Here is a 22,430-nt window from a genome sequence, read left to right as displayed (position 1 = left end):
GTATTTGTTTTTCCTCTAAAATCATCTTGTGTGGAAATGTCTCTGCCTGTTTACTGATGCTAATCAGGGGTACACAAACATTCTCTCCTATGTTTCAATAGTTGATGTGTTTGAGTGCTCAAAAGGTTCAGAACAGGAGCTGTGAAACCAGATTTGTATCACTTAAACACCCTCCCTCCAGCTGAGGAAATGCCTAACACAAACTTTCTTGGCCTTAAAAATAACCTTTGTGAAGGAAAACCTTGAAACTCTACTGAAGCAGATAAGACAATGTGTTGAATGTGTCAGCAGACATTTCTGGATGAGTGAATGGATTGTAGTAGGAATCATCCTGAATGAAATAAATTAAGAGTTGGTGATGCCGGAAATGAAGGCTGGAAAACAATAGGGTCTGGTCTTCTAAGTGGCCTGCCTGTACTTGGTGGTGATGGGTTTTGAATAAAAAGACCCATTGTCATTCTACATTTGAGCCTGAGCAGGGAAATGATGATTTTGAATGCCTGTCAAGGATGCTCTACCATAAAGAAAAGAATAAGTTACTGCTTCATTCACATGACGAGGTAGGTAGAGCCTTTCAGCATTAATTTTTTTTTACTGTGGTGCTGTGGATTAACCTGAAGGCTCTCATGCCAAGCAATTGTTGGCTTTCCATGCAAAATCTATACTCATATTCTAACACCATGGGACTTCAGAGCATATAGCCCTTCCAGTTTCTGTAAAGTCTATGTGCCGTGTTGCAGCGTCGTGTGAATGAGTTGTATAATAGCCTTATTAGTTTGTTTCTATAACATACTATGAGATCACATGCAATAAATGCTTTAAAACAGTTAAACTCCACCAAAGCTATGCAAAGGACTTGGCTCTAATGTTTCTGTAGTCATGAAAATGTTACACAAGTGTGTGGTTATGGTTTCTGGGTAATAGCACTCGGCTAGGTCATTGCTCCCAATATCAGTTCTGTTACCATTTACCTTGTCGCCAGATAGATCATTCACCTCAGGGAATGTCTGTTAGAGCCAAACATGTTTCCTAAATATTTGTGAAAGTTTATGATTGAATGTGTTTGCCATCTAGTGGCTATGTAGAAAAGCTGTAACCTAATTTAGGTGTTCAAAGTGAGCATGTTAATCTATAACTTCATTAATATGTATTCCATAGCAAGTGTATATTTTCCATTAAGTAAATACAAAAATATTCACTACATACAATTATTACTTAATCACTTGACCTTGAAGGTTAATATGTTGCCCAGATGATTATTTCTATCTCTCTATCCTATATCTGCTCCAGAGATTGCCTTCTCTTATCACTGGGTGAATATCTGAACTTGAATTGTCTGCCTGCAATGCCACACATTGTACATGTGTAGATCGAAGAGAGAGGCTATAGAGCAGCACTGCAGTTCATAGAGTTGGAGAAGGACAACAGCACTAAGGCATCTGAAAGGAAGGACGAGCTACAGTAAACATATCTCTGGTAGTCCAAATAACCCTGACTAGGTCTGCCGCTCCTTTGGGCTTGCCTCAGATCAGACCTTGACATGGCCAGCTAAGACAAGATAATGCCAAAGATTAAGAGCCTGCAGCTCTGCAAGCAAAGTCTTGTTATTTGGTTTATTTGGATGGGTAGTTCTCAGGCAGTGAGTATAAAAATAATGACTATTAATAAAACAATAAAAATTATGTGAATCTTGGGTAGTGAATGCTATCATATTAGTTCACTGGACAATGACTGTATTGTGTCAATTACAAATTGTATTTCCTAACATGATGGATAACCCTAACCCTAACCCATGATCAAAATCCAGTTTCTCCACGTTGTCAGAGATAATGCTCAAATGAGGAAAGAATTTAGAACATAAATTCACTCCATGTGAGGTTGGTTCAGACAAAGGCCAAACATGACCACACTATATTATGTATCCCACAGTCAGTCATGTCTTGTGACCACTATAAACTGCTGGTTTGCAAACGTCTTCAACTTAACTATCAAAACTATAACTGGCACACAAATGAAAACTGGCAAACAGTCAGCTTGTCAGAGGGTTAATTTCGACAGAAACATCTAATCGATGTGGCAATGCTGATGCAATGCTTTATTACATCAATGTTTAACTGTGTTTCCCTCCTACTGATATCAACACAATCTGCTTTTAAGGTGGCTAAAATATTTCTATATAAACTCACGTGCTATGTTCACACATCCTCATTCTTGGATCTTTGTGTGAGTCCAAACATTTAAGGTGTAATTTGTCATTTATGGGATATGATAGCAAACTTGACACTTGTTTTTATACATTTATTCTCTTTGCATATTCTATGTATTCTAAGCTATTTGCTAAATACATTTCTTTTGTTTTCAGATGTAGTGTGGCAAACTTCAGCACTTAACAATGTTTCCATTATTCCTGTGCAGTGTTAACACAGAGTAATGCACACTCATTGCAAGTTGCTTTGCTTATATGTGGGAGACACAGAGCCCTGGCTGAGGGAAGTTGTTGGCATCCACCTCAAGGGTTTTCATCTCAGCCACTTCACTGGAGTCTAGCCTTAGTAAAACTGGCACGGGACGCACTTACCCCGCGGGTAGGGTAAACTCGTCTGAGAAACTGAGAGAAAAATGAACAAATGAGATGGGACTGCCACCACTCTCAGGCTGCCTATGGGTTAGGCCCCCGCAGCCTGGTAAGAGCAGTTTAATGATAGTGGTAGAAGAGACAGGAGAGAGGAGGAGTCCAAGTGCCAAGTTGCATGTTGTTTCTCTGGTGTCTCGTATCACTCTTTTCTCTAGAGGCGGCGGGCACATTCAAGTCACATGGTAGATCGTGATCTGTTACATAAACACAGACCTCCACAGCCCCCAGTCTGCTCGCATCAACTTTGTTCAGTAAATATATGTGGAGAAAACTCTTGTGATGACATTGGTGGCAGCCAAGGAGAGTTGTTGAGATGGTTCACTCCACCATGTTGCATCATTATAACACTTGGCTATGCAGCAAAACCCTCACAGCTCCCAGTAACCTCTTAAAGGTCCAAATGTCTGGCACTAAAAAGAAATCAACGCATTAAAATATTTCTACAACATAAGTGAGTGAGTCTTCACTTACACCACATAATTTCATTGTTTTGTTAATTTTGTCTTTAAAGTCTAAGCGTGTTCATGTGTTCATTTGTTAGCTGTCAGATTAGATTTTCTGAAAGTTGCTCATATCTCACAAATGATGCCACCAGTGAAAACTCAGATCTACATTTTACATCTGACACTAACCTAATGAATATTAAACACTCTCATCTGGCTGTCATGTGATGCTAGCCCTTGCAACAAGAGCAATGTCAAACAATGTCTTACAGGGCAGTACTGTAATATTTCCCTCGCTCTGAGCAGTCAAATCAATATTTATCAACATGAACAGTTTCCCAAAGCTAGAATAGCCTGAATTGTCTGAGGACACAGGGACAACTGAGAAGTAGACAGTGACTAGTTTGACTATATCAGTTTATGCACTTTTGTTTTTCTTTACATAGCTGAGCAAGTCAGATATTTAATTGCACTCTCAGAAATCAATTAATTATTAATCAGTTTAATGAATGATTTAATTTATTAGAAACAAAATGTTTTAGCAGTACATGTTTAACATTATCACACATCAAATGCCAGTCATATAACACTGAAATTACTTGTCATTTGTTAATTTTTTTTTGCATAGTTAAAGAGGAGAAAATAAGGCTTCCCTTTTAGCAGATAGCCTTTTCTATTTAGATGCTGTCAAAGTAGAGTTGTACTTTTAATACATAATAATGTGTAATTGTGGGACCTCACGGGGTGCTAATTGCGAATCATAACCATGGGCAGGGCTCTCTACAAACTGTCGAGGAACATAAACTCTGATTGACTTTGAGTTTAAATCACACTAATGTTCACATATTACCCATCTTCACTGGACCAACTGTGTCTTCAGAATGATGGAGCAAGATAAAAACATCACAACTTAAAAACACGTGCTCATCTGTCCCCTAGGGGTAGCACATGTCCAAGTCCCAAATGCTCTGCTCATTCCAGCAGCAACCCCTGTTTTCTGCTCCAGGGGTGCTCGCTGTGCTACATCTCCTCAGTCAGGCAGACAGGGAAGCCTTGAAGGTGAGGCCTCCGGAGGATGGGCCCTGCAGGTCCAGATGGCTAGCTCTCAGAGCTTTCTTTAGACCACAAACTGCTCAAAGAGGATCAGATTTAAATGCAAAGACTTCTCACATGCTTGTACTCTCTCCCATTTGACATTATTCACTTGCATTATCTTTGCTCTGTTACAAAATATCCTTAAAATTTAAGATCACACTGGGAATAAAGAATTTTTCATTACAATTAAGCAACTTGGTTGAAACAGTCACCAGGTTGATAGTGGGCTAACTGATAATGCTGAACGTTATTCTTTATTCTTTATTTCTTTATAGTTGTATACAGGTCATAATTAAGGGTTATTGAGGGCCCTGTGAACATAACATTATAATAATATGGTCACCGTGACAATGACCAGGCACGTTTCATTAACGCAAGCCAGACACCCATTTATCTGGCCTCTATTGAAAGTGGTTGAGTTTAACTCTCTTCCCAAACCTGACAGCAAGATCTGGAACATAGGACAAAGAGATGGAGAAATTCTAAATTATTCTTGCATGAATCACCTTCTCAGCTGCACTTTGTGATGTTTCAGAAAAAAACATGTAATGATGTGTGTGTGTGTGTGACAGAGAGAGAGAAAGAGAGAGAGAGAGACAAAAGAGAGTGAAAGGGAGAGAGACAGAGACACTTTGGTCCATGTACAACTGCTCTTAATGTCATATGAATACATCCATTACAAGCCTTAAGTAACAACGTGTGCTACTGCACTGCACAGGCTTAGGTGAAAGCTTGTAGCATAAACACCAAGTCGGAAAAGATGTGTAGCAGGAGTGCAGAGTGCGACCTGTCCACTGCTCTGTTATCTGGCCATCTGCCTGGATGGAAGATCTAAATATTATGACACTTGACATAACTGAGCATACCTGCTGGTTTCTCTGTAGCGGATCTGCACTGAGGCAAGGTGGGTTTTGTCTCTGTGACACTTCTGTCCTCAAACTCCCTGTCTTTGTCTCCCCAAAATTGTTTTTCATAACTGTCACCCACTGTAAACACTTATGTAATTGACAGATAATATGGACGTCGCTAATCAGCATTTACTATGGTTGATGTGTATGTGACAGGGTGTGATAGAGAGGGAGAGTGAGTGGAAGAGGTCTGGACGCTTTAATTGACCTTTTGCATTTTTACAAATGTGTGTGAAGCGCATCACAACCTTATACACCATCACTGTTCCAAAAGTGAACTAGTGCTGTTGCTGTATAAATGGTTGGGGGCATAAAGACATTAACCTGCAAGAAGCTGAGACACATAGATGGAACCACAGAAGGAGAGAGAGCAAGAAAACGTAGGAGAAAAAAAGAGCAAGAGAGAGAGAAAGCCTCATCATCTGTGCTACATGCTACATGAGCATGGGAGGGGGTTGACTGTATCGCGATTAAATACATTCCCTCAGCTGTGTGTTCATTTCAATCTGCAGTACGATATCCTCAAGTCTGAACCCTTGCATGAGGGTCACTTGCCAGAGAAGGATTTTTTTTTCTGCCTCTCTTTTTTTTATACTTCCTTCTTGGGCAGTAGGCTGGTGTAACCTAATAGAAACCAGACACAAGCCAGAATGTGAGGCATTCCACTGCGACGAGACTTCTTCACAGGGTGGAAAACAGGATAAATTGAAAGTCTAGTGTAATTAGTTTTGTCATTGTTTCTTGGCTTTTTTGTTCATTTTGGAAGTTATCAATAAGTCAGAAAAGGCCAGGACATTAGGCTGGAAGTGGTATTCTGTGGATCAGACTGTGCAGGGGATATCTAGAGAGGGCACAGGAGACCTTCAGGATGGGAAATGCATGTGCAACTTTTCCAGGTGGGTTGTTTCAGTTAATAGCTTTCCCCTAAAAGAAACTGTATGATAGTTTCTGCTCAAATATCTTATCCTATCATTGTAGATGTGCATTTTTATCAGCCAAATTGAGGAATATTTCTGAACTCTCCAAAAATGCATGTCTCCAAAATGTCATGCCATTACAGTTGTCCTTCAAATATCATCATTCTGCAATAAAAGCACAAGTAACTGAGCCAGCATAAGAAGAATTTTAGAAAAAAAATATGATGCAAGTTTAGGAATGGCACATATTTCTATGTCTGAACTTGTATTCATGATGAAATACATAATCCTACAAGTGAAAATATGTCTTAACATTACTGTATATTATCTAATCTACTTTGCAGTCTGACCATATACTTGCATATTACATTTTTTTAAAAAGTGACACAATGAATTTTCTATACCTACCTATGTTGCTAATACTGGCAGATATGCCATTTTTGAACTCCTGATGTATAGTAATGTCGTTTTATATTATATACAGAGTATTAGTGAGAAATATCTAGTACTTGGAGTAAGCTGCTTTGTAAGACATTATTACCTGAACTATATTCATGAACACAAATTGTGATCTTAAGATTTACTTAGCCCAAAGTTTTTTAATGTAAATTTGAAACAGGCATAATTTGTCAAAAATTCATGCCTTCAATGTGAACAAAATACTGTTTATCTTCCATGAAATCCAATCTTTCTAATCAGCACCAGGCAAGTGTCCCTTCTATTTAAAATCTTATTTCAAAGGACATTTAAAATGGCAGCATCACCACAAATTAGAGACAGACAAGGCAGAAAATAATTAACATAACAAGCTGTAAAACATCAGGCAAAACATAGTAGTAGCATGCAGATATCGCCGGGTCACTTAAATGTTGCTACTAGTAGTAACATTTAACATTTAGTAACACAAGATGTAAGAATAAGACTGATGCTTCACAGAACAGATTCAATGAAACTTAGTGAAATGGCTCTCCTGTCATGCCATCCTGGGGCAGTGAGAGATCCCCACCACAGCCATCTGTCTTCGTGTGGCTGTATCTCCCCTATGAGGGAAGGCCTCGTGGCAGAGCAACAAGCCTCTGCTGTTCACTCAGATGTCAGGGGAGATGGCACATCACACACCAGGGAACACAGTGACACAGTCATGACATCAATGTAAACTCTGCAGCTCTGCCCTGTGAATGAAAGGGCAGAAACTCTCCTTTGTCGCCTCATCGCCACTTCATTCACACTACAGAGTCAGTTGTGACTATGACTGTGAGACGAGTATGAAACTGTGGAGTTTCATGTCATCTGGTTTTCCATGTGTGTCCCTTGGACTCAAGCGTTAAAGCGCTGAGTACAGTATGTTTCTGGCACTATGAACGGAGAATACCAGAATGTGCTTTTCATATGTTAGCTTTGTCAGGTTCATTTAGTGTTTTCAGTCTGCCACTCTTTTGTAGTTTTCAGTGTTTTCTTGGGGTCAAAACTGATGGATTTGTGTGTGGTGTGTTTTTCCTTTTGTTGTTTGATCTTTTCTTTGCTAGTTTTGCCATTTCATCCCTTTTACAAATGATTTCAATCTGTTTGAATGGAATATTGGAAATGCTGTGCGGTGTGTGTTAGGATAGGATGACTAAATGACATCACTGTTTGCTGACATAAATCAACAAAAGCCTTTGTCATGTGTTTGGCTGTGCAATCAGTTGAAAATGGGGGTTTCTTTTACGTCAAGAACTACTGTGCAGACAACTGTTTATGTTTGAGATGCTTGCAAAGTAAGATTTATTGCCAATTAAAACTGAGACAGCTATAAACAAAAGCGTCCACAAAAGATTATTTGTATATGAATACTTTACGTGATTTCAAATTGAACATAACAATTACACAATTGCAGTGATTGTTTTTGCAGATGATTTGTTATTCTTTAAAAATACATGCCATGTCGTGGCTGTAGACCAATGCAGAATTTGAGCTGAAATGGTCAGCAGATCGATTAGCTAATGAACAGCAAAGAAGTTAGCAATTTTTCTAAGAACTGAATAATCATTTAAGCAACTTTTAAGCAAAAATGAGAACATTTTCTGATTCCAGCTTCTCAAATGTAATATGTGTAGTTTTTCTTCTATGATACTAAACACTGGTGGATGATAGAACAAAAAGTGAAGATGTCACCCTTAGTTAAAGGACAGTGTGCTACTTTTCCCTGTTTTTTTTTTTTTTACTATTTTTGGACATTTTATAGGCATTTAAATAATCATCAGGATAATGAATAATGAAAAATTTTGGTTTCAACTCTTCTCTGAATTTGCCCTGGATAGATCTACAAAAACAGAACAGATATTATTAATAACAGTAAGATGAATGAATAATGAATGATGAATGCATTAATTAATATACAGCTATGATCTTAATCAGCTCTTTTTTTTCTCTTTACAGATTCTTGTTGAAAAGCTTGTAAGAACAACATGAGCTGGAGCTTTCTCACTCGTCTCCTGGAAGAGATCCACAACCACTCTACCTTTGTGGGGAAAGTGTGGCTGACTGTGCTCATCATCTTCCGCATTGTGCTCACGGCAGTTGGGGGTGAATCCATCTACTCGGATGAACAGACCAAGTTCACCTGCAACACCAAGCAGCCGGGTTGTGACAATGTTTGCTACGATGCCTTTGCTCCCCTCTCACACGTCCGCTTCTGGGTTTTCCAGATCATCATGATATCCACTCCATCAATTATGTACATGGGTTATGCCATCCACAAGATAGCCCGAACATCAGAGGAGGAGCGCAGGAAGCAGCAAAGGCTCCAGAAAAAGCCGCCCCCCCACTCGAGATGGAGAGAAAGCCACCATCTGGAGGAGGTCTTAGAGGAGGAGGAAGATGATGATGCTGAGCCCATGATCTATCAGGATACACTGGAGGTGCAGGAGGCCAAACCCGAGCCAGTTAGCAGCACTAGAAAAGACCCACCAAAACATGACGGCCGCAGAAAAATTATGCAAGAAGGACTGATGAGAATCTACGTTCTTCAACTCATATCTCGTGCTATTTTTGAAATCGCTTTTCTTGCAGGACAGTATCTCCTGTATGGTTTTCGAGTTAGTCCTTCATATGTATGCAACAGGGTTCCCTGTCCACACAGAGTGGACTGTTTCATTTCTAGGCCCACAGAGAAAACAATCTTCCTTCTCATCATGTATGTGGTAAGCTGTCTATGTCTGGTGCTAAATGTGTGTGAGATGCTTCATTTGGGAATCGGCACTTTTCGGGATACCCTTCGCATGAAGAGGAGACAGGTATCTTACCGCTACCCGTTCTCTCGTAACATCCCAGCCTCCCCTCCAGGGTATAACCTTGTGATGAAGACAGACAAACCTAGCAGGATCCCCAACAGCCTCATTACCCATGAGCAGAACATGGCCAATGTTGCCCAGGAGCAGCAGTGCACCAGCCCAGATGAGAACATCCCCTCGGATCTGGCGAGTCTGCACCGTCACCTGCGGGTTGCTCAGGAGCAGCTTGATATGGCCTTTCAAACATATCAAACAAAAAATCACCAGCAAAACTCCAGAACCAGTAGCCCAGTATCTGGGGGTACTATGGCAGAGCAAAATCGTGTCAATACAGTCCAGGAAAAACAAGGAGCAAGGCCAAAATCAGCCACAGACAAGGCTGCAACTATTGTAAAAAATGGGAAGACCTCTGTTTGGATCTAAAGATGAAACTAATCTAGTAAATTAACGGTAAAAACTCTAAAGACTTCAGGGCTGCACTGTGACCCAGCTGGAGGATGAGTGTGTGTGTATATGTCCTGTGCCCGTATGAAATTCAAGTTGGACAGTAACGACCGCGAATTTCAATCATACTACAGTAGCTGAAGGTATACAGGACACAGTCGGCCAAGTTTTGAGGGATAAAAAAGAAAACATACATGAACAAATTTTCAAATCCAATATCATGGATCTTTTCTGTTACTGTAGTGTGTCATTTTGTGCTTGCCATAGCTTTTGAACATGGTTAACATATGCTTATGTAGTTAAACATCTCTAATTCAAGCTAAATATCAAAGTATAGATAGACTGCTTCAAGCTAGTTATCTGATCTACCCTTGACTGTCACTGAACTGGATTAATTAGAAGAAATTAAACTTTGAAAATGGGTGATTGTACCCTTCATCCAAAATTGAAAATGCAGTGAATAACACTGTTGAAGTATACAATGAGTCATATCTGAAGAACAATGATTGCTTTTGGAAAGATTCATGTTTAATTTTTGGATGTAGCATGGATGAGTATTGCTGGAAGCAGATTAAATGTGAAATATTTTGATAAAGATAATAAAACAGGGCTGTGTCACTGTAGGCTCTTCTGGTAAACATCTGCTCAGTGTGATGAGCTTTAGTCATTGCGTGCAAAGCCTTTATCTATTCTATATTTTCCAAAGCCTTGCAGTGTCACATTTGAAGGGGAAGAGGTAAGTGAATAGGGAATCAGATTATTTTCTAAAGTAAATACTGATTTAATGCGATCTAAAGCAGATGTTGCATGCTTAACAAGTGGGGACATACAGTGTACACATAGATTACAGTAGAAATCCCATCCTTTCCTACTCAATTAGCTTACATGTATCTTCTGTTTTGGCATGTTGTCTTGAAGATGAGTGTTTTAGTTTTTTTTTCTGTCATTGAAGCAGTATGTTCCTAAAATTGGCTTCAGAGCAATATTTAATCCAGCCTTCACTGTTGCCATACTTCAAAGTGCCTCAGACTTTTAAAGACTGTTCTGGTATTTTATTCATGAACAAATAAACATATTTAAAACCTCTTTTTGTGATTTACAGTAGCAATTTTTTAAACTGCCGATTTAAAAGCTTTTTCTTACTTGAGTCTAATTCAAAGTTAAAAGCTTCCAAAAAAGTCTCATTGTTAAAAGAAGAAAAGGATCCTTTCAAAATCTAAACAGACATTGCAGCATATACCATCCATCCATTTTCTATACCCGCTTATTCCTTAACCAGGGTCAGGGGGATCTGCTGGAGCCTATCCCAGCTCTCTTTCGGGTGGAAGGCAGGGGTACACCCTTGTAACATATACCATCTGACAAATTGTAAATGCCTGTGTACAAACTGTCTAAGCTTTATTTCATGCTTGGGATGAGACATGTAAAGATCCTTCTGTTACTGACCACATGTGTCTATGCCCTCTAAGAAGAATGTCGAAGTGTATGGAGCAGTAAATGTGTAATGAGCAGAACAGCATAGTAAATAGTATAATAAATAGTGGGCGTAAGGGATATATAATTTTTACAACCTAAGAAGTCACGCAGCATTTATTGTCTTAAATACAGGAAAATGCAATAAATTGGAAAAGCAGCACATTTATCCAGAATCAGCAGCTCTACAATCTATGTGCCAGTGGAGGTATGGTTTCTTTGTGTATAGTTAGTGGAACTCTACACCTGGTGCCAATCAACAAATCCTTAGAACAGACACAAAACAGATAGAACAATGTGTGTTTGTCTAAACTTTAGAGAAAAATGCCAAAGAACATTAAGCATATTTTTAAAGGAGAATTGATTCTTATCTATACTGTATTTTTCCATAGCCTTTATTATCTATTTTCCATTGGTTTAGGTAAATACAGGCCTGTGCAATCGTTTACCTTCTAATTAATTACACATGTTGTTCGGTAACTACAGAAAAGTGTGTGTGTGTGTGTGTGTGTGTGTGTGTGTGTGTGTGTGTGTGTGCATTGGAAAGACTTATTTTGCCAGTACAGAAGTGACTGTGATTCAGTTCTGATGTGGCAATAGACACGTGCAAGATGCCACAGGTTTGTTATAAAGCAATGTAATTTAATTAGCACTGATTAGAATACTCAGTGCAAAAAAACATTATATGTACATCAATATAGGACTAGGACTTATAGCTATGTAGCCTCAATGATGCAACATATGAGCGCAATAGCATAACACAATACCTCATCCTGTGCTAAATTATAGCTGAATCCCAAACCCATGCATTAAAAGTTGAGTAAGAAAAATTAAAATGGTCTGCAGGAGTCATTTTGTCCTACTCGGCAATGGAACAACATATACAGTGTACTTATATATCTTGGTCTGAGACATGACTTATCTCAATATAATGAGAGTAAATGTAGGCCTGCCATTTATAAAGGGTTTATAAGGTGCAACTAACGGCTTAGAGGAGTCTGCTTAACAAATTTAAGTGGCACGCTGGGGAAGAACTTTGCAAACCAAATGTTGTCATTATTAATAAAGTTTGTCTGAAGTGTAAATAAATTCATTAATTATGTATTAACAATAATATATCATATATGACAGTTTATTAAGCATTTATTAAGAGTTCCTTAACAAAATAGATCCCAGTGGTTTTTAAAGATATACTCTCGTTATTATAAGAAGACATTTTAGTTACAATAACAACTTCACCTCCTAAATATGTCCTAACATTGGAGCATGCACAGCCAACAGCCAAAGAGCAACATAAGCAGCTCAGCGCTGACACACGTATTATGGCGTTATCGAGCAATGCATTGTGGGATTGTTAAAATGGAGCTCTTAACCCTGGAGTCAGCTATGGTGTCCCGTGTTATGTAGTCTTATATTCAACCTAATAGGCGCAATAGCCACGTCAGTTCAACACCTAACACACGTCAAACATGCGGGGTCTGCGTTTCGCCAGTGGTGCGTTCGCGTCCAGCGGCTGTCTCGGTGTTTACGCCAGAAAATACACCGGTCGGTACTTTTGCTTAACGTTTCTCTCCGGTGTTTGGGCTCCTACAGGGACGCGCGTAAAGAGGTACAGTCAGGACACAGGTAGAGATGTACCCAAAGAGTTTGTGTGCTATCAGCTCCCTCACAGGACCCTGCTCAAAATCCAGGGACAAGACACAAGTCCGTTTCTACAGGGGATCATAACCAATGACATGAGGCTGCTGGAGGAGCCTGGACACACAGCCATGTACGCGCACATGCTAAATGTACAAGGAAGAACACTATATGACATCATGCTGTACAGGTAATATACAGTTCATTATGCACCTTAAATACCCTATGCATGTTTAGCAGTTCATCTGTGGGTGTGGCTGTACGCTTATCTTCCTTGTGCCAGTCACTTTCAAATGAACTAAAACAAACTCACAACGAAAATACACATTGGTAAACGCAACATGCACTTGTATTCAAATTTATTGTGGTTTTCTCTTCTTTATTTCTCTTCATTTCCTGGAAAAGTATGTTCCCTCTCTTGTGACCCTATAATGCAGTTCTAAATAAAAAAAATGAACCAATAACATCATTACAGAGGCATAGTAAATAGAGAATCATTCTATAACTTCATTGTTTGAATTAACACATCCTGGAGTGGTCCATCCGCTCTCTAAGTGACATGATTGTGAGTTGACATTACTGCTCTTAAGTCTTGAATTGCTGTGTTTAATTTCAGTCTGAAAGAACCTGATGCAGGACATGGCGTCTTCTTGGAGTGTGACAGGACTGTTACGGACTCAATCTTGAGATATTTCAAAGCGTACAAGATCCGCAGAAAGGTCAACATTGACCTCTGTCCAGAGCTCTCAATATGGGCAGTACTCCCAAAGCAAAAAAACACAGGTCAAGAAGAAGCCAGAAAACCTGAGCTTTCCTCCCCTGAAAAAGCTCTGGTATGGGAAGCTGATCCTCGAACTAAAGAGATGGGCTGGAGATTGGTGGTGGATAGTCAAGCCGACGCCTTGGATATTGTTATATCATGCCAGAAAGGTGACACAAATGAATATCACAGACACCGCTATGCAGTAGGTAAGACCATAAAGTAACAGAGTACATACAGGCTCTATTAGACAAGAAATGTGGAGGAGTGTGGATTTGTATAAACATTTGCTCTTTAAAATTTGTGACAAGTTTTCTCTGTGTCCTCTTTTTCAATGCTGTCTAGGACTTCCTGAGGGAGTGAAGGACCTTCCTCCTGGGGTGGCTCTACCTCTAGAGTCAAATCTCGTCTACATGCAAGGCATCAGCTTTAGCAAGGGCTGTTACATTGGCCAGGAGCTCACAGCCAGGACTCATCACACTGGGGTGGTTCGGAAACGTCTGATGCCAGTACGCTTCTCATCTCCAGTCCAAGACCTTGAGGAGGGAGCTGCGCTACAAACAGAGTCAGGAAAGCCAGCTGGGAAGCACCGATCAGGGGTAGGGGAATTGGGTCTGAGCCTAATCCGCATGGCTCATGCCAAAGAGGTGTTGATGCTCAAATCTTCTGACAACGCCACTGTGACACTTGAGGTCTTTGTGCCAGACTGGTGGCCTAAAGATGTAAAAATCAGCTGAACAAGAGGAAGTTCTGTTGTTCCCAAAATGTGACAAACATCACTTCTGACAGACTGCTCATAGATACAACCTTGCAATAGCAGTATGTTACATTGCAATTGCTTAACCCACCTACGTGGCACTAATCCATGTTTCTGAGTGTTTGTGTTTTGTTTGTTAGTGATTAACTTAAACAGATTTTTCCCTAAGAGCAAATTATTATTTTCCATAGAATAATGCTGTTTAACAGAATCAGTGTAGCACTATAAGAAGAATGTACCCAACTGTGATATGATATTGTTGGTTGTTGAATAAATATGCAAAAAAGTAAAGCAAAAACGTATTTGATTTGTTTATTATTTAATTAATTATTCATTTTGTCTTTCAGTGCAAAAACACATTCCAAACATTCACATACAACATTTGAGACTGGCAATTCATCTCAAACCAAAGTAACACCTTCATTTTAATCTTTTTTTTGCGTCATACAAATTGGCACTTTTCATTCAAGCTGTTTCCAGGTGATTATTACATTGTTGAGATACTACTGCACACCTTATTCTTGATAAAGGAGATGCTGCCCTCTTGTGGATTGTATGGTGTCCCGAATTTGTTGTAACATGGTTTCTGGCTGCAAAGTCAGTGCTGAATGATCAAGCCGCTTAAAGTCTTCATTGCAAAGTAGGCATTCAATTATGTGAGCCACTCTCTGTAGGTCAAAGGCAGCGTGGTAAGGTCCAAGTGTGATGAGGGTCTCTGAGAGGTGCTGTGGGTAATCAGAGGAATCCTCAGAGGAGCAAGCATTCAGAAAAGCTATTCGGTTGTCAGCAATGATTTTCAGGAACGAGGCAAATTCTCCATAGTCAATACCAGAGCAGGCCTTCATGATGACCTGCAAACAATATGCACAATAATGACCTCACAAAACTATCTCTATATTGTATACTGTGCATTCAGGGAACTGTCATATTTTAGGACAACATGCAGACAGAAGAGTCTCATTTGCAAAGTACCTGGCAGTGCTGATGCCATGAATCCATTGTGTTTCTCCACTCTTCTATCTCTTTTTGCACAGAAGACAGCTCGCTCTGAAGGAACTGCCACATAATATCAATATTGCAGCCATTCAACCAATTGTGATTAATAGAGATAGTATCCTCCTGTAAGAGAAAATATTAAAATCAAGAACTTTAATCATGAACTGCTTAGATCTGCTGATATCAATTATACTTTTATACATGTGTAATAAGAGAATTATTTATTACTTATTTCGCTGTTATCATAATGTATATCAATTCGTAGAACATTTTGCTCTGGCTCCACTGCTTAGATATCATTACCTCTTCAGTTCTTACCAGATTATAAACTTGATGGTGCCAGCCACTAGGCACAAAAATGATTTCACCTGCCTCTTGAATAATCTCAAGAGGCTGACAGGCTTCTTCAAAATGTGGGAAAAGACCTCGGTCTCGAAGTTCAGATGATGTTACGTCATAAGGGAGGTTGCCGTGAGTGTCTCGCAAAAACTCCTCCTGGCCTGGAGGATACAGGAGCCATTTTTTCCTGCCACAGATGTTGGCTGACCAGCTGTAGGAGCGGAACACATCAGCGTGGAACGGGGTCCTGGTGATGACAAAGTTAATGTCATTGTAAGGAAACTATGATATAACTTGGGTTTTGCCAACATTCTGTTAAAATTTTCATACCATGAGCCTTTAGGTCCCATGTAGATAAACCGGTAGTCATCCACTTCAAGTGTATCCCAGTATTCGTTAAGCCAGTCAGAAGAAAAGAAGACTGGTGTGGAGTAAACATTATGTTCTGGAAAGTCCCTGAAAAACAATACATACTGTTACATATTTTGCACAAGGTACATTATGAAAGAAAGTTTAGTTCAGTACTAATATGATACCTTGACATGTGCCAGTCTTTAAGATAGAGACATCCTTTAGGTGATGAGTGGCCATTCTGAATGTATTCCTTCCAGTAGTGTATAAATTCTTTGAAAGGCATAACTTGCTTAGGGTTTGAATTATACTCCTTTGCATTGCAGTTTGCAACAGGAACAGGAGTCTCAACTGTGGAAAAACACAAATACATCAGCTTACAAGGCAACACTGAAGCAGCTGCATAATGATGTAGGGTGGTAAGCAGTTAACGCATCAGTTATTTACCAAACTCCTGCAGCAGTTTCTGGAAATTAGGCTTCCCCTCCTCAGTCACCCAGTGTTTTCTACACTTCCAATCCTCTGTAAACCTTCTTGAAAACATACACGGGTGATTGGGAAGCAAATATTTCTTGAAAAACTTAGAATAGCTCAGCTCCTTGTCGATATAATCTACAAAGTGTGAAGACCAAAACTGCTCATACGACTGTCGTGGTATTTTCACCAGGCTGCAGCAGTTACGGTACGCCTCCCTGTCCATTATGGTAAATAAGACCTCGGCTAGCTAGTTAGCGAGCTTAGCTGTCACCGTTTGGAAAGAAACTTAACCTTAAGCAATCTGTCATTACATAGCGTCCGTCTTTTCGCGTTTGCTGTCACACGTCAGACCCGAACGTGCTGCAAAACTAACATTATATACACCGAAAACCTACTGTTTCTATTTTGACAACAGGTCACTGCGTATGACTACATCGCAAAGACTTGCGAGGAGAATGTTTTTCCAGTCGGACAGTAAATACAGTCGTGCTCGCAGGTGACGTCACTTCCGTAATAAACATCGTTCTTGAGAAGAGTTGCGGAGCTAATGGTCAGCCAAAAATGTTGAGGGACAGATATAATTATCAACAGGAAGCTACAAACGTTAATAGGCTTTGTGAAATTATAATGACGTATTTGTAAAGCGGAGAGTCGGATAGAGGGCTGAAGCTACCAGTCTGAACGCCTCAGCTAAGCTGAGACCTGGAGCCCTTATTACATTCAGAAGAAAGTATGTGCAGTATCAGGACAGATAAACCTCTTATTACAGTGTCTTTATAATGTATTAGTATACCTAATCAATACTGAAGCCTAATCAATATTGAAGCTCATTTCTCCTTCTTCCAGAGGAATCAGTGCACTTTCTTTCAAAATGAGCCAAGATGTTCCTATCCACAGCTGGCCAGGCTCCTATTACATCAACAATGAGAAGCGGTGGGAAAATGGAATCCTGTCCATCACCAGGACCATGGTGCGCTTTGTCTCTAACCAGAGTAAGGAGAGTCTTGCCAGCTTCCGCCTCTCCCGGATCATGGAGATCAAGATGGAGTCATCCAGTTTCATCTTCAGCACTCTTACAGTGCTAGAAGAGGGCAACGTGAAGCATTGGTTTGGTTCCCTGAAGCCCAACAGGGTGGTGGTTTATAATGTGTTGGAACATTTCTGGAGAGAGCGCCTACTGTCCCCGAGCTCAGAGACCCAGGGGGCTGAGTCACAGCCCTCAAAAGGCAGAGAACTGATCAGCCTGGTGGCAGGAGCCCAGAGAAGGCTGGAGGACACAGGCAGAGTCCTCAGCCACCAAGGAGAGCAGTTTGATAACATGATGCAGGGACTGGAGAAGATTGACTCTGACCTGGGCGTGGCTGATAAGTAATTGTCTAAATAATTTCTAATTTATGACATTTTGCCATTTCTTTATCCCGAAGGCTTGTATTGTGTTGTGCAGGCATGTTATAAGTAAGTTACCGTAAAAACAGCTTTATATATGATAGACTGTTCTTCTTGTCCTTGTCTACTCTGTTGCAGACTTTTATCAGAGCTGGAGTCTCCCTCCTGGTGGCCTTTTGGAAAACTCCCCTGGAAGACTCAGCAAGAAGCGAAGGCCGAGGATGCTGCAAGAGCTGCAGCTGCTGCCGCTGCTTCAGCTGGCAGGGGGTCCGGTAGGAATAAAGTAATCACAAGCATCCCAGCTGTAGTTGCGAAAGGTGGAGGCTCAGACTTGAAACCAGGATGTTTGTTGGTGCTGGTGTCCTCATTGGAGGTGCGAGACACAAACTGCCAGCTCCTTCATCGCTTTGAACGAAATGAGATCGACGAAGTCAGGGTTCACAGTCCTTATGAGATTACTGTTAGACAGCGGTTTATAGGGAAGCCAGATATATGCTACAGGTTCCTGTCTGCTAAGATGCCAGAGGCAATGCCAGTGTTAGAGATGCAGTACAAAAAGAAGGTGGAATTCACAGGTGAATATGCTGCTTTCAAGGCGACTCCAGTTTCATCTCCATGTGACACAGAAGGGAGAAATTGGAATGACGGTAAGGAACAGAATAAACTGCAATTTAAATGTGACCACTAAGAGGCAGTAAAGCTCTATGTTTCTATCAATGTGTATTTTTAAGTGTGCAGCCACGTGTAAAAACATTTCATCTGCATGGCTTTTGGACATGGTTTGGTGTCTCTCCTTGACAGAAATGTATTTTGATGAGTCACTTCACCCTGATTGCCTCAGTTGCTGAGTTGAGTTTACTGTCTGGTTTCTTCGTAAACAACATATGCACTCTGCACTTTTTCACTACCTCCACCCATGGACTCAGGTTTGCTGCAGAGGTGCCAAGATACAGAGCTCCCGCTGGAGGTCCCAGCAGGAGAGCTGTCCCAGTTGCAGGTGCATGTCCTCCAGCCATCTGTCAGTCAGGCTGAGGCCCAGGAACTCAAGCAGGTGAGGTCCAGTTGGAAAAGTTGTACTCTCATTGCCTGTGTAAATGTATGGCTTATAGTTTTTTGCATTTAGATTTTTCATATTTGTATATGTAATGCAGGTAATGTCATGTTTGTGCGTGGAGGCAATGGTTTGCCTTGGCAGCTGTTATAGGGACATGTTTTTTGATAGTTCCATTTCTTAACCACAGTTCATCATAATGATTTTTATTTTTCATCCTGTATGTTTAAAATATTATTTGGTGAGACCACAAACCAAAGTCCATCCGGTTTTAAGAGAGGAAAAGAAACATGGTCAGTGATTTGGTCAGACTGTACAGCGTCTTTCCATTCAGAACCTCACAACACTGAGAACTGTTTCAGATATATTTTGTGGTGGCAAGATCTAAACAGTGACGCAAATTCAGACCTATGATTCAGACATTTTTTGTGTGTGACACAATATTACAGGTTGCTAAATAATAGATTTAATGTAAAACCTTCAGCTGGCTGTTTTGTTTTTGTTTTACTGTGCTTAGAAACACATCACATATGGTATTTAGATAAATGAAAGAATGATTACAGGCTTCACTGGCTTCATGTTGCCATGATTATATGATGGCTTAACTGATATAAGGGTAGAAAAACAATGTCACAACACCTATAACATAGAAGTAAGAAAACAATAATTGCAAACACTGCTACAGTGGAAAAACATTAGAGCTAATTCCAGTTATAACTGTAGTGTGACTAATTTTTGAGAAATGTTTAAATTTAAGCTGAGACAGATTTTTTTTCACTGAAAACCATAAAACACATTGTTGATAAAGATACCTTAAATTATTATTTTTCTAAGAATTATGTATATGATAATTCTAAACAACTTCAAACTTGCCTTTGACTTTTCGCTATTGCCATTTTCAATATATCAGACCATCCAATATGTCAGTCGAGATTTAATTAAAATTATTTCTCAGCTTTTACGTGACATTTAGCTCTTTGATCAGCTCTATATGAGACATTTGTGCCCATATTACAGGCCCATTGACAAAAAATATTTAATATGTAGATAGAGCTGTTATAAAGTAAAGTTACATAAATTATACACGTATTATCAAATACTGAGTTTTTAACCGTTTTTGTTGCAGTGTATTTAGTTTGTTTTTGTTCTGCATTACTAACACTTTGTACCTAATATTTAGTTAATCATTGTACATAACAGCAATATACAGTGGTTTATAGTGTTGTTTCTGTCTGTGTAATCATTTTCAAACAAATTTATCACAGCATTGGGCCAGTCAAACAGCTTGGTTTGTCTATTGTATTTATAAATGGTATATTGTCTACAGCTGATAATGGTGGAGACTTCAAAGGCTGCCAATTTTGACTTAATGCTACGTTTCTGTACACACCCTACTCTTAATGTAGTGCATGTCAAGATTAGGATCTACAATGGAGCAGCTTGTACAGAGAGTCACTCAGTTTAATGTCCTGCCCTAAGTGCTTTAGCAAATATTCCCTTTTGTCCAAGCATTTTGATACAGTTATTAATGTTTGAGGTTGGAAATTTATACTTGTTAACACCACAGGCTGGTTCACTTAAACGAATGATAAACCAATTTTAAAATTTTGTGTATTGTACTGCGTGTCTATTGACACGGTCCTGAAATTACCCCACTATTGCAGAAGACGCTAGAAATTCTAGCTTATATATTTTTCTATTAGTTGTAGCCTAAATGTTTAATTTAGGGATTTCCACATGACTTCATTCCTTTAGCCATCGTATAAGCAGGAGCTAAAAATATTCATTTTTCTTAACTGCAAGGTGTGATTCAGTCATGCTGTCCCAGTTGAAACTGTAAAGTCACAGACCAGAGTGAGTGAATACAGTTGTCCACCGGTGTGTATTGACATACTATCTGTGGAGCTATTCCTAAGCTCTTTTTCAGTGTCCGCCAGGCCAGTGAAAACTGACATAATGTTTGTGTGTGTGTGTGTGTGTGTGTGTGTGTGTGTGTGAGAGAGAGAGAGAGAGAGCATATGTAGCATAACATAATATTAGTTTAGAATCCATGGTGGTGGGGTTTGGAGAGAGTCTTTATTAGGTTTTGCTTGGCACATCACAGTATATTTAAGTTGTTCCATCAACCATAACATACACAGTTACAGGACCATAGACATGTAGTTTGCAGTACTCCTTAAACCCGCTGAAAGCAGCAAACACTATTGTATGATATCAGTTATCCCAGGAGACAAGCCAAAACTTCTCTGTGAATATTTTCTCAAGTTTCATATACTGCACAACATTAAATATTATCTAAATATTACCATATCTGCCACATGAATAGCTGTTATTGCATCATATTTGGTGTTAAATTGTAATGCTCTCTTCTGAACTGCAGACGTTAAGGAGTGGGCTTTTATCTTCGTAGCTAAAGTAAAAAGAAAAAATCTCACTCTCATCTCTCCTCTCTGTAGTTCACTAACATATGCTTGCTTTCTAACCCAGCAACTGCTCAATTTTTTTTTTGTAGGTTTTCATTCTACTATTCATTCTACTTTTGTGTTTCCCACACTGGGGGCTGGTGTGTAATTACTTAAACAAATGACTGTGTTTCCGAAAATGTGTACTTATTTGATTGTGTTTGTGTGTGCAGATGCTAATGCAGCTGAAGAACCTTGCCCTAGAGGCAGAGACAGAGCTGGAAAGGCAGGATGAAGTTCTGGACGTACTGACCAGCTCCACGGACCGATCCACCATGCACATAGAGAAACACACCTGCCGCATGAAAAGACTGCTGTAGCTCAAACAGTCCAACACATGAATCTGGTCACCATGTCCCTCCTGAGAAACACACTGTAAGCTTCCTCATGGTTTTCACAGGACTGCTACAGTTTGAAAACACTGAAATACAACTGTAGTGACTTGCATATGCTCCAAAATAATTCACTGTTGCATTTGATGGTTTAATTACATGGGTACAAATGTCTGTGTCAGTTATTTCTGAGAAGCACAGCAATATGTGGAAACAATATACTGATCTCCACTTAGTTCAAGTCCAGTGGAAAAGAAGGTGTGCTTTACAAACTGACCAGTAGGTGTTGGTATACAATCATAATGGACACCTGATTGCCACAGTGAAGAAATAATTCACCTATCACTAGGTTCAGTGCGTTGATAGTGGCACGTATGGCCTGGCTCAGTCTATTAAACCCCTTTGGCAAGATCTGGTGAGAGATCACTGCCCTCTCAGTGAGACTGACAAGTGAGTCAGAGGAGGCACAGAGCAGGCACACCTTCCCCAAGCCCACTGGGAGACAGCAATGACAGCAACTACACTGAAGGGAAAAAAATATCAAAAAGAGAAAAAGAATACTGTTAATCTACTTAACCTATTTGCACAAACTGCATGCTCTTTCTTCAGGCATTATTTATAAGACAGATGTAAGAGTCGAAGATAAACCCGATTTTAGCTTATTGAAATAATTCACAAGTAATAGACTTAACAG

General features: G+C 39.8%; 4 protein-coding genes across 6 annotated transcripts; 3 read left to right on the top strand and 1 right to left on the bottom strand.

The window, feature by feature from the left end:
- Positions 1–463: 463 nt before the first annotated feature.
- On the top strand, positions 464–9,882 carry gjc2 (gap junction protein gamma 2). 2 transcript variants are annotated; one of them, XM_026313464.1, is made up of 2 exons: positions 464–560; positions 8,417–9,882. In XM_026313464.1, exon 2 carries the CDS (start codon positions 8,446–8,448, stop codon positions 9,691–9,693), a length of 1,248 nt encoding a protein of 415 aa, XP_026169249.1. In that variant the 5' UTR covers positions 464–560; positions 8,417–8,445; the 3' UTR covers positions 9,694–9,882. The 2 variants fall into 2 exon arrangements, with proteins under 2 accessions (XP_026169249.1, XP_026169248.1); XM_026313463.1 differs by lacking the exon at positions 464–560 and adding an exon at positions 5,767–5,977.
- A 2,644-nt stretch (positions 9,883–12,526) lies between these two features.
- On the top strand, positions 12,527–14,629 carry iba57 (iron-sulfur cluster assembly factor IBA57). Its single transcript, XM_026313516.1, has 3 exons — positions 12,527–13,015; positions 13,442–13,794; positions 13,931–14,629. Exons 1-3 carry the CDS (start codon positions 12,657–12,659, stop codon positions 14,320–14,322), a joined length of 1,104 nt encoding a protein of 367 aa, XP_026169301.1. The 5' UTR covers positions 12,527–12,656; the 3' UTR covers positions 14,323–14,629.
- Positions 14,630–14,638: 9 nt separating this feature from the next.
- jmjd4 (jumonji domain containing 4) lies at positions 14,639–16,964 on the bottom strand. The gene is made up of 6 exons (XM_026313515.1): positions 16,476–16,964; positions 16,214–16,379; positions 16,008–16,133; positions 15,657–15,924; positions 15,315–15,461; positions 14,639–15,193 (listed from the first exon to the last, which is right to left on the bottom strand). Exons 1-6 carry the CDS (start codon positions 16,726–16,728, stop codon positions 14,858–14,860), a joined length of 1,296 nt encoding a protein of 431 aa, XP_026169300.1. The 5' UTR covers positions 16,729–16,964; the 3' UTR covers positions 14,639–14,857.
- A 136-nt stretch (positions 16,965–17,100) lies between these two features.
- snap47 (synaptosome associated protein 47) lies at positions 17,101–22,190 on the top strand. 2 transcript variants are annotated; one of them, XR_003296056.1, is made up of 5 exons: positions 17,101–17,235; positions 17,352–17,873; positions 18,030–18,538; positions 18,693–18,942; positions 21,578–21,601. XR_003296056.1 is itself a non-coding variant. In XM_026313514.1 (5 exons), the coding sequence occupies exons 2-5, from the start codon at positions 17,377–17,379 to the stop codon at positions 21,722–21,724; spliced, it is 1,278 nt and encodes a 425-aa protein (XP_026169299.1). In that variant the 5' UTR covers positions 17,101–17,235; positions 17,352–17,376; the 3' UTR covers positions 21,725–22,190. The 2 variants fall into 2 exon arrangements, 1 of the variants encoding a protein (XP_026169299.1); XM_026313514.1 differs by having other exon boundaries at positions 18,818–18,942; positions 21,578–22,190.
- Positions 22,191–22,430: the final 240 nt, after the last annotated feature.

The sequence above is a fragment of the Mastacembelus armatus genome, chromosome 17 (assembly GCF_900324485.2).
Source record: "Mastacembelus armatus chromosome 17, fMasArm1.2, whole genome shotgun sequence".
Lineage (NCBI taxonomy): Eukaryota > Metazoa > Chordata > Actinopteri > Synbranchiformes > Mastacembelidae > Mastacembelus > Mastacembelus armatus.
This window is presented reverse-complemented; position numbering and strand designations above follow the sequence as displayed.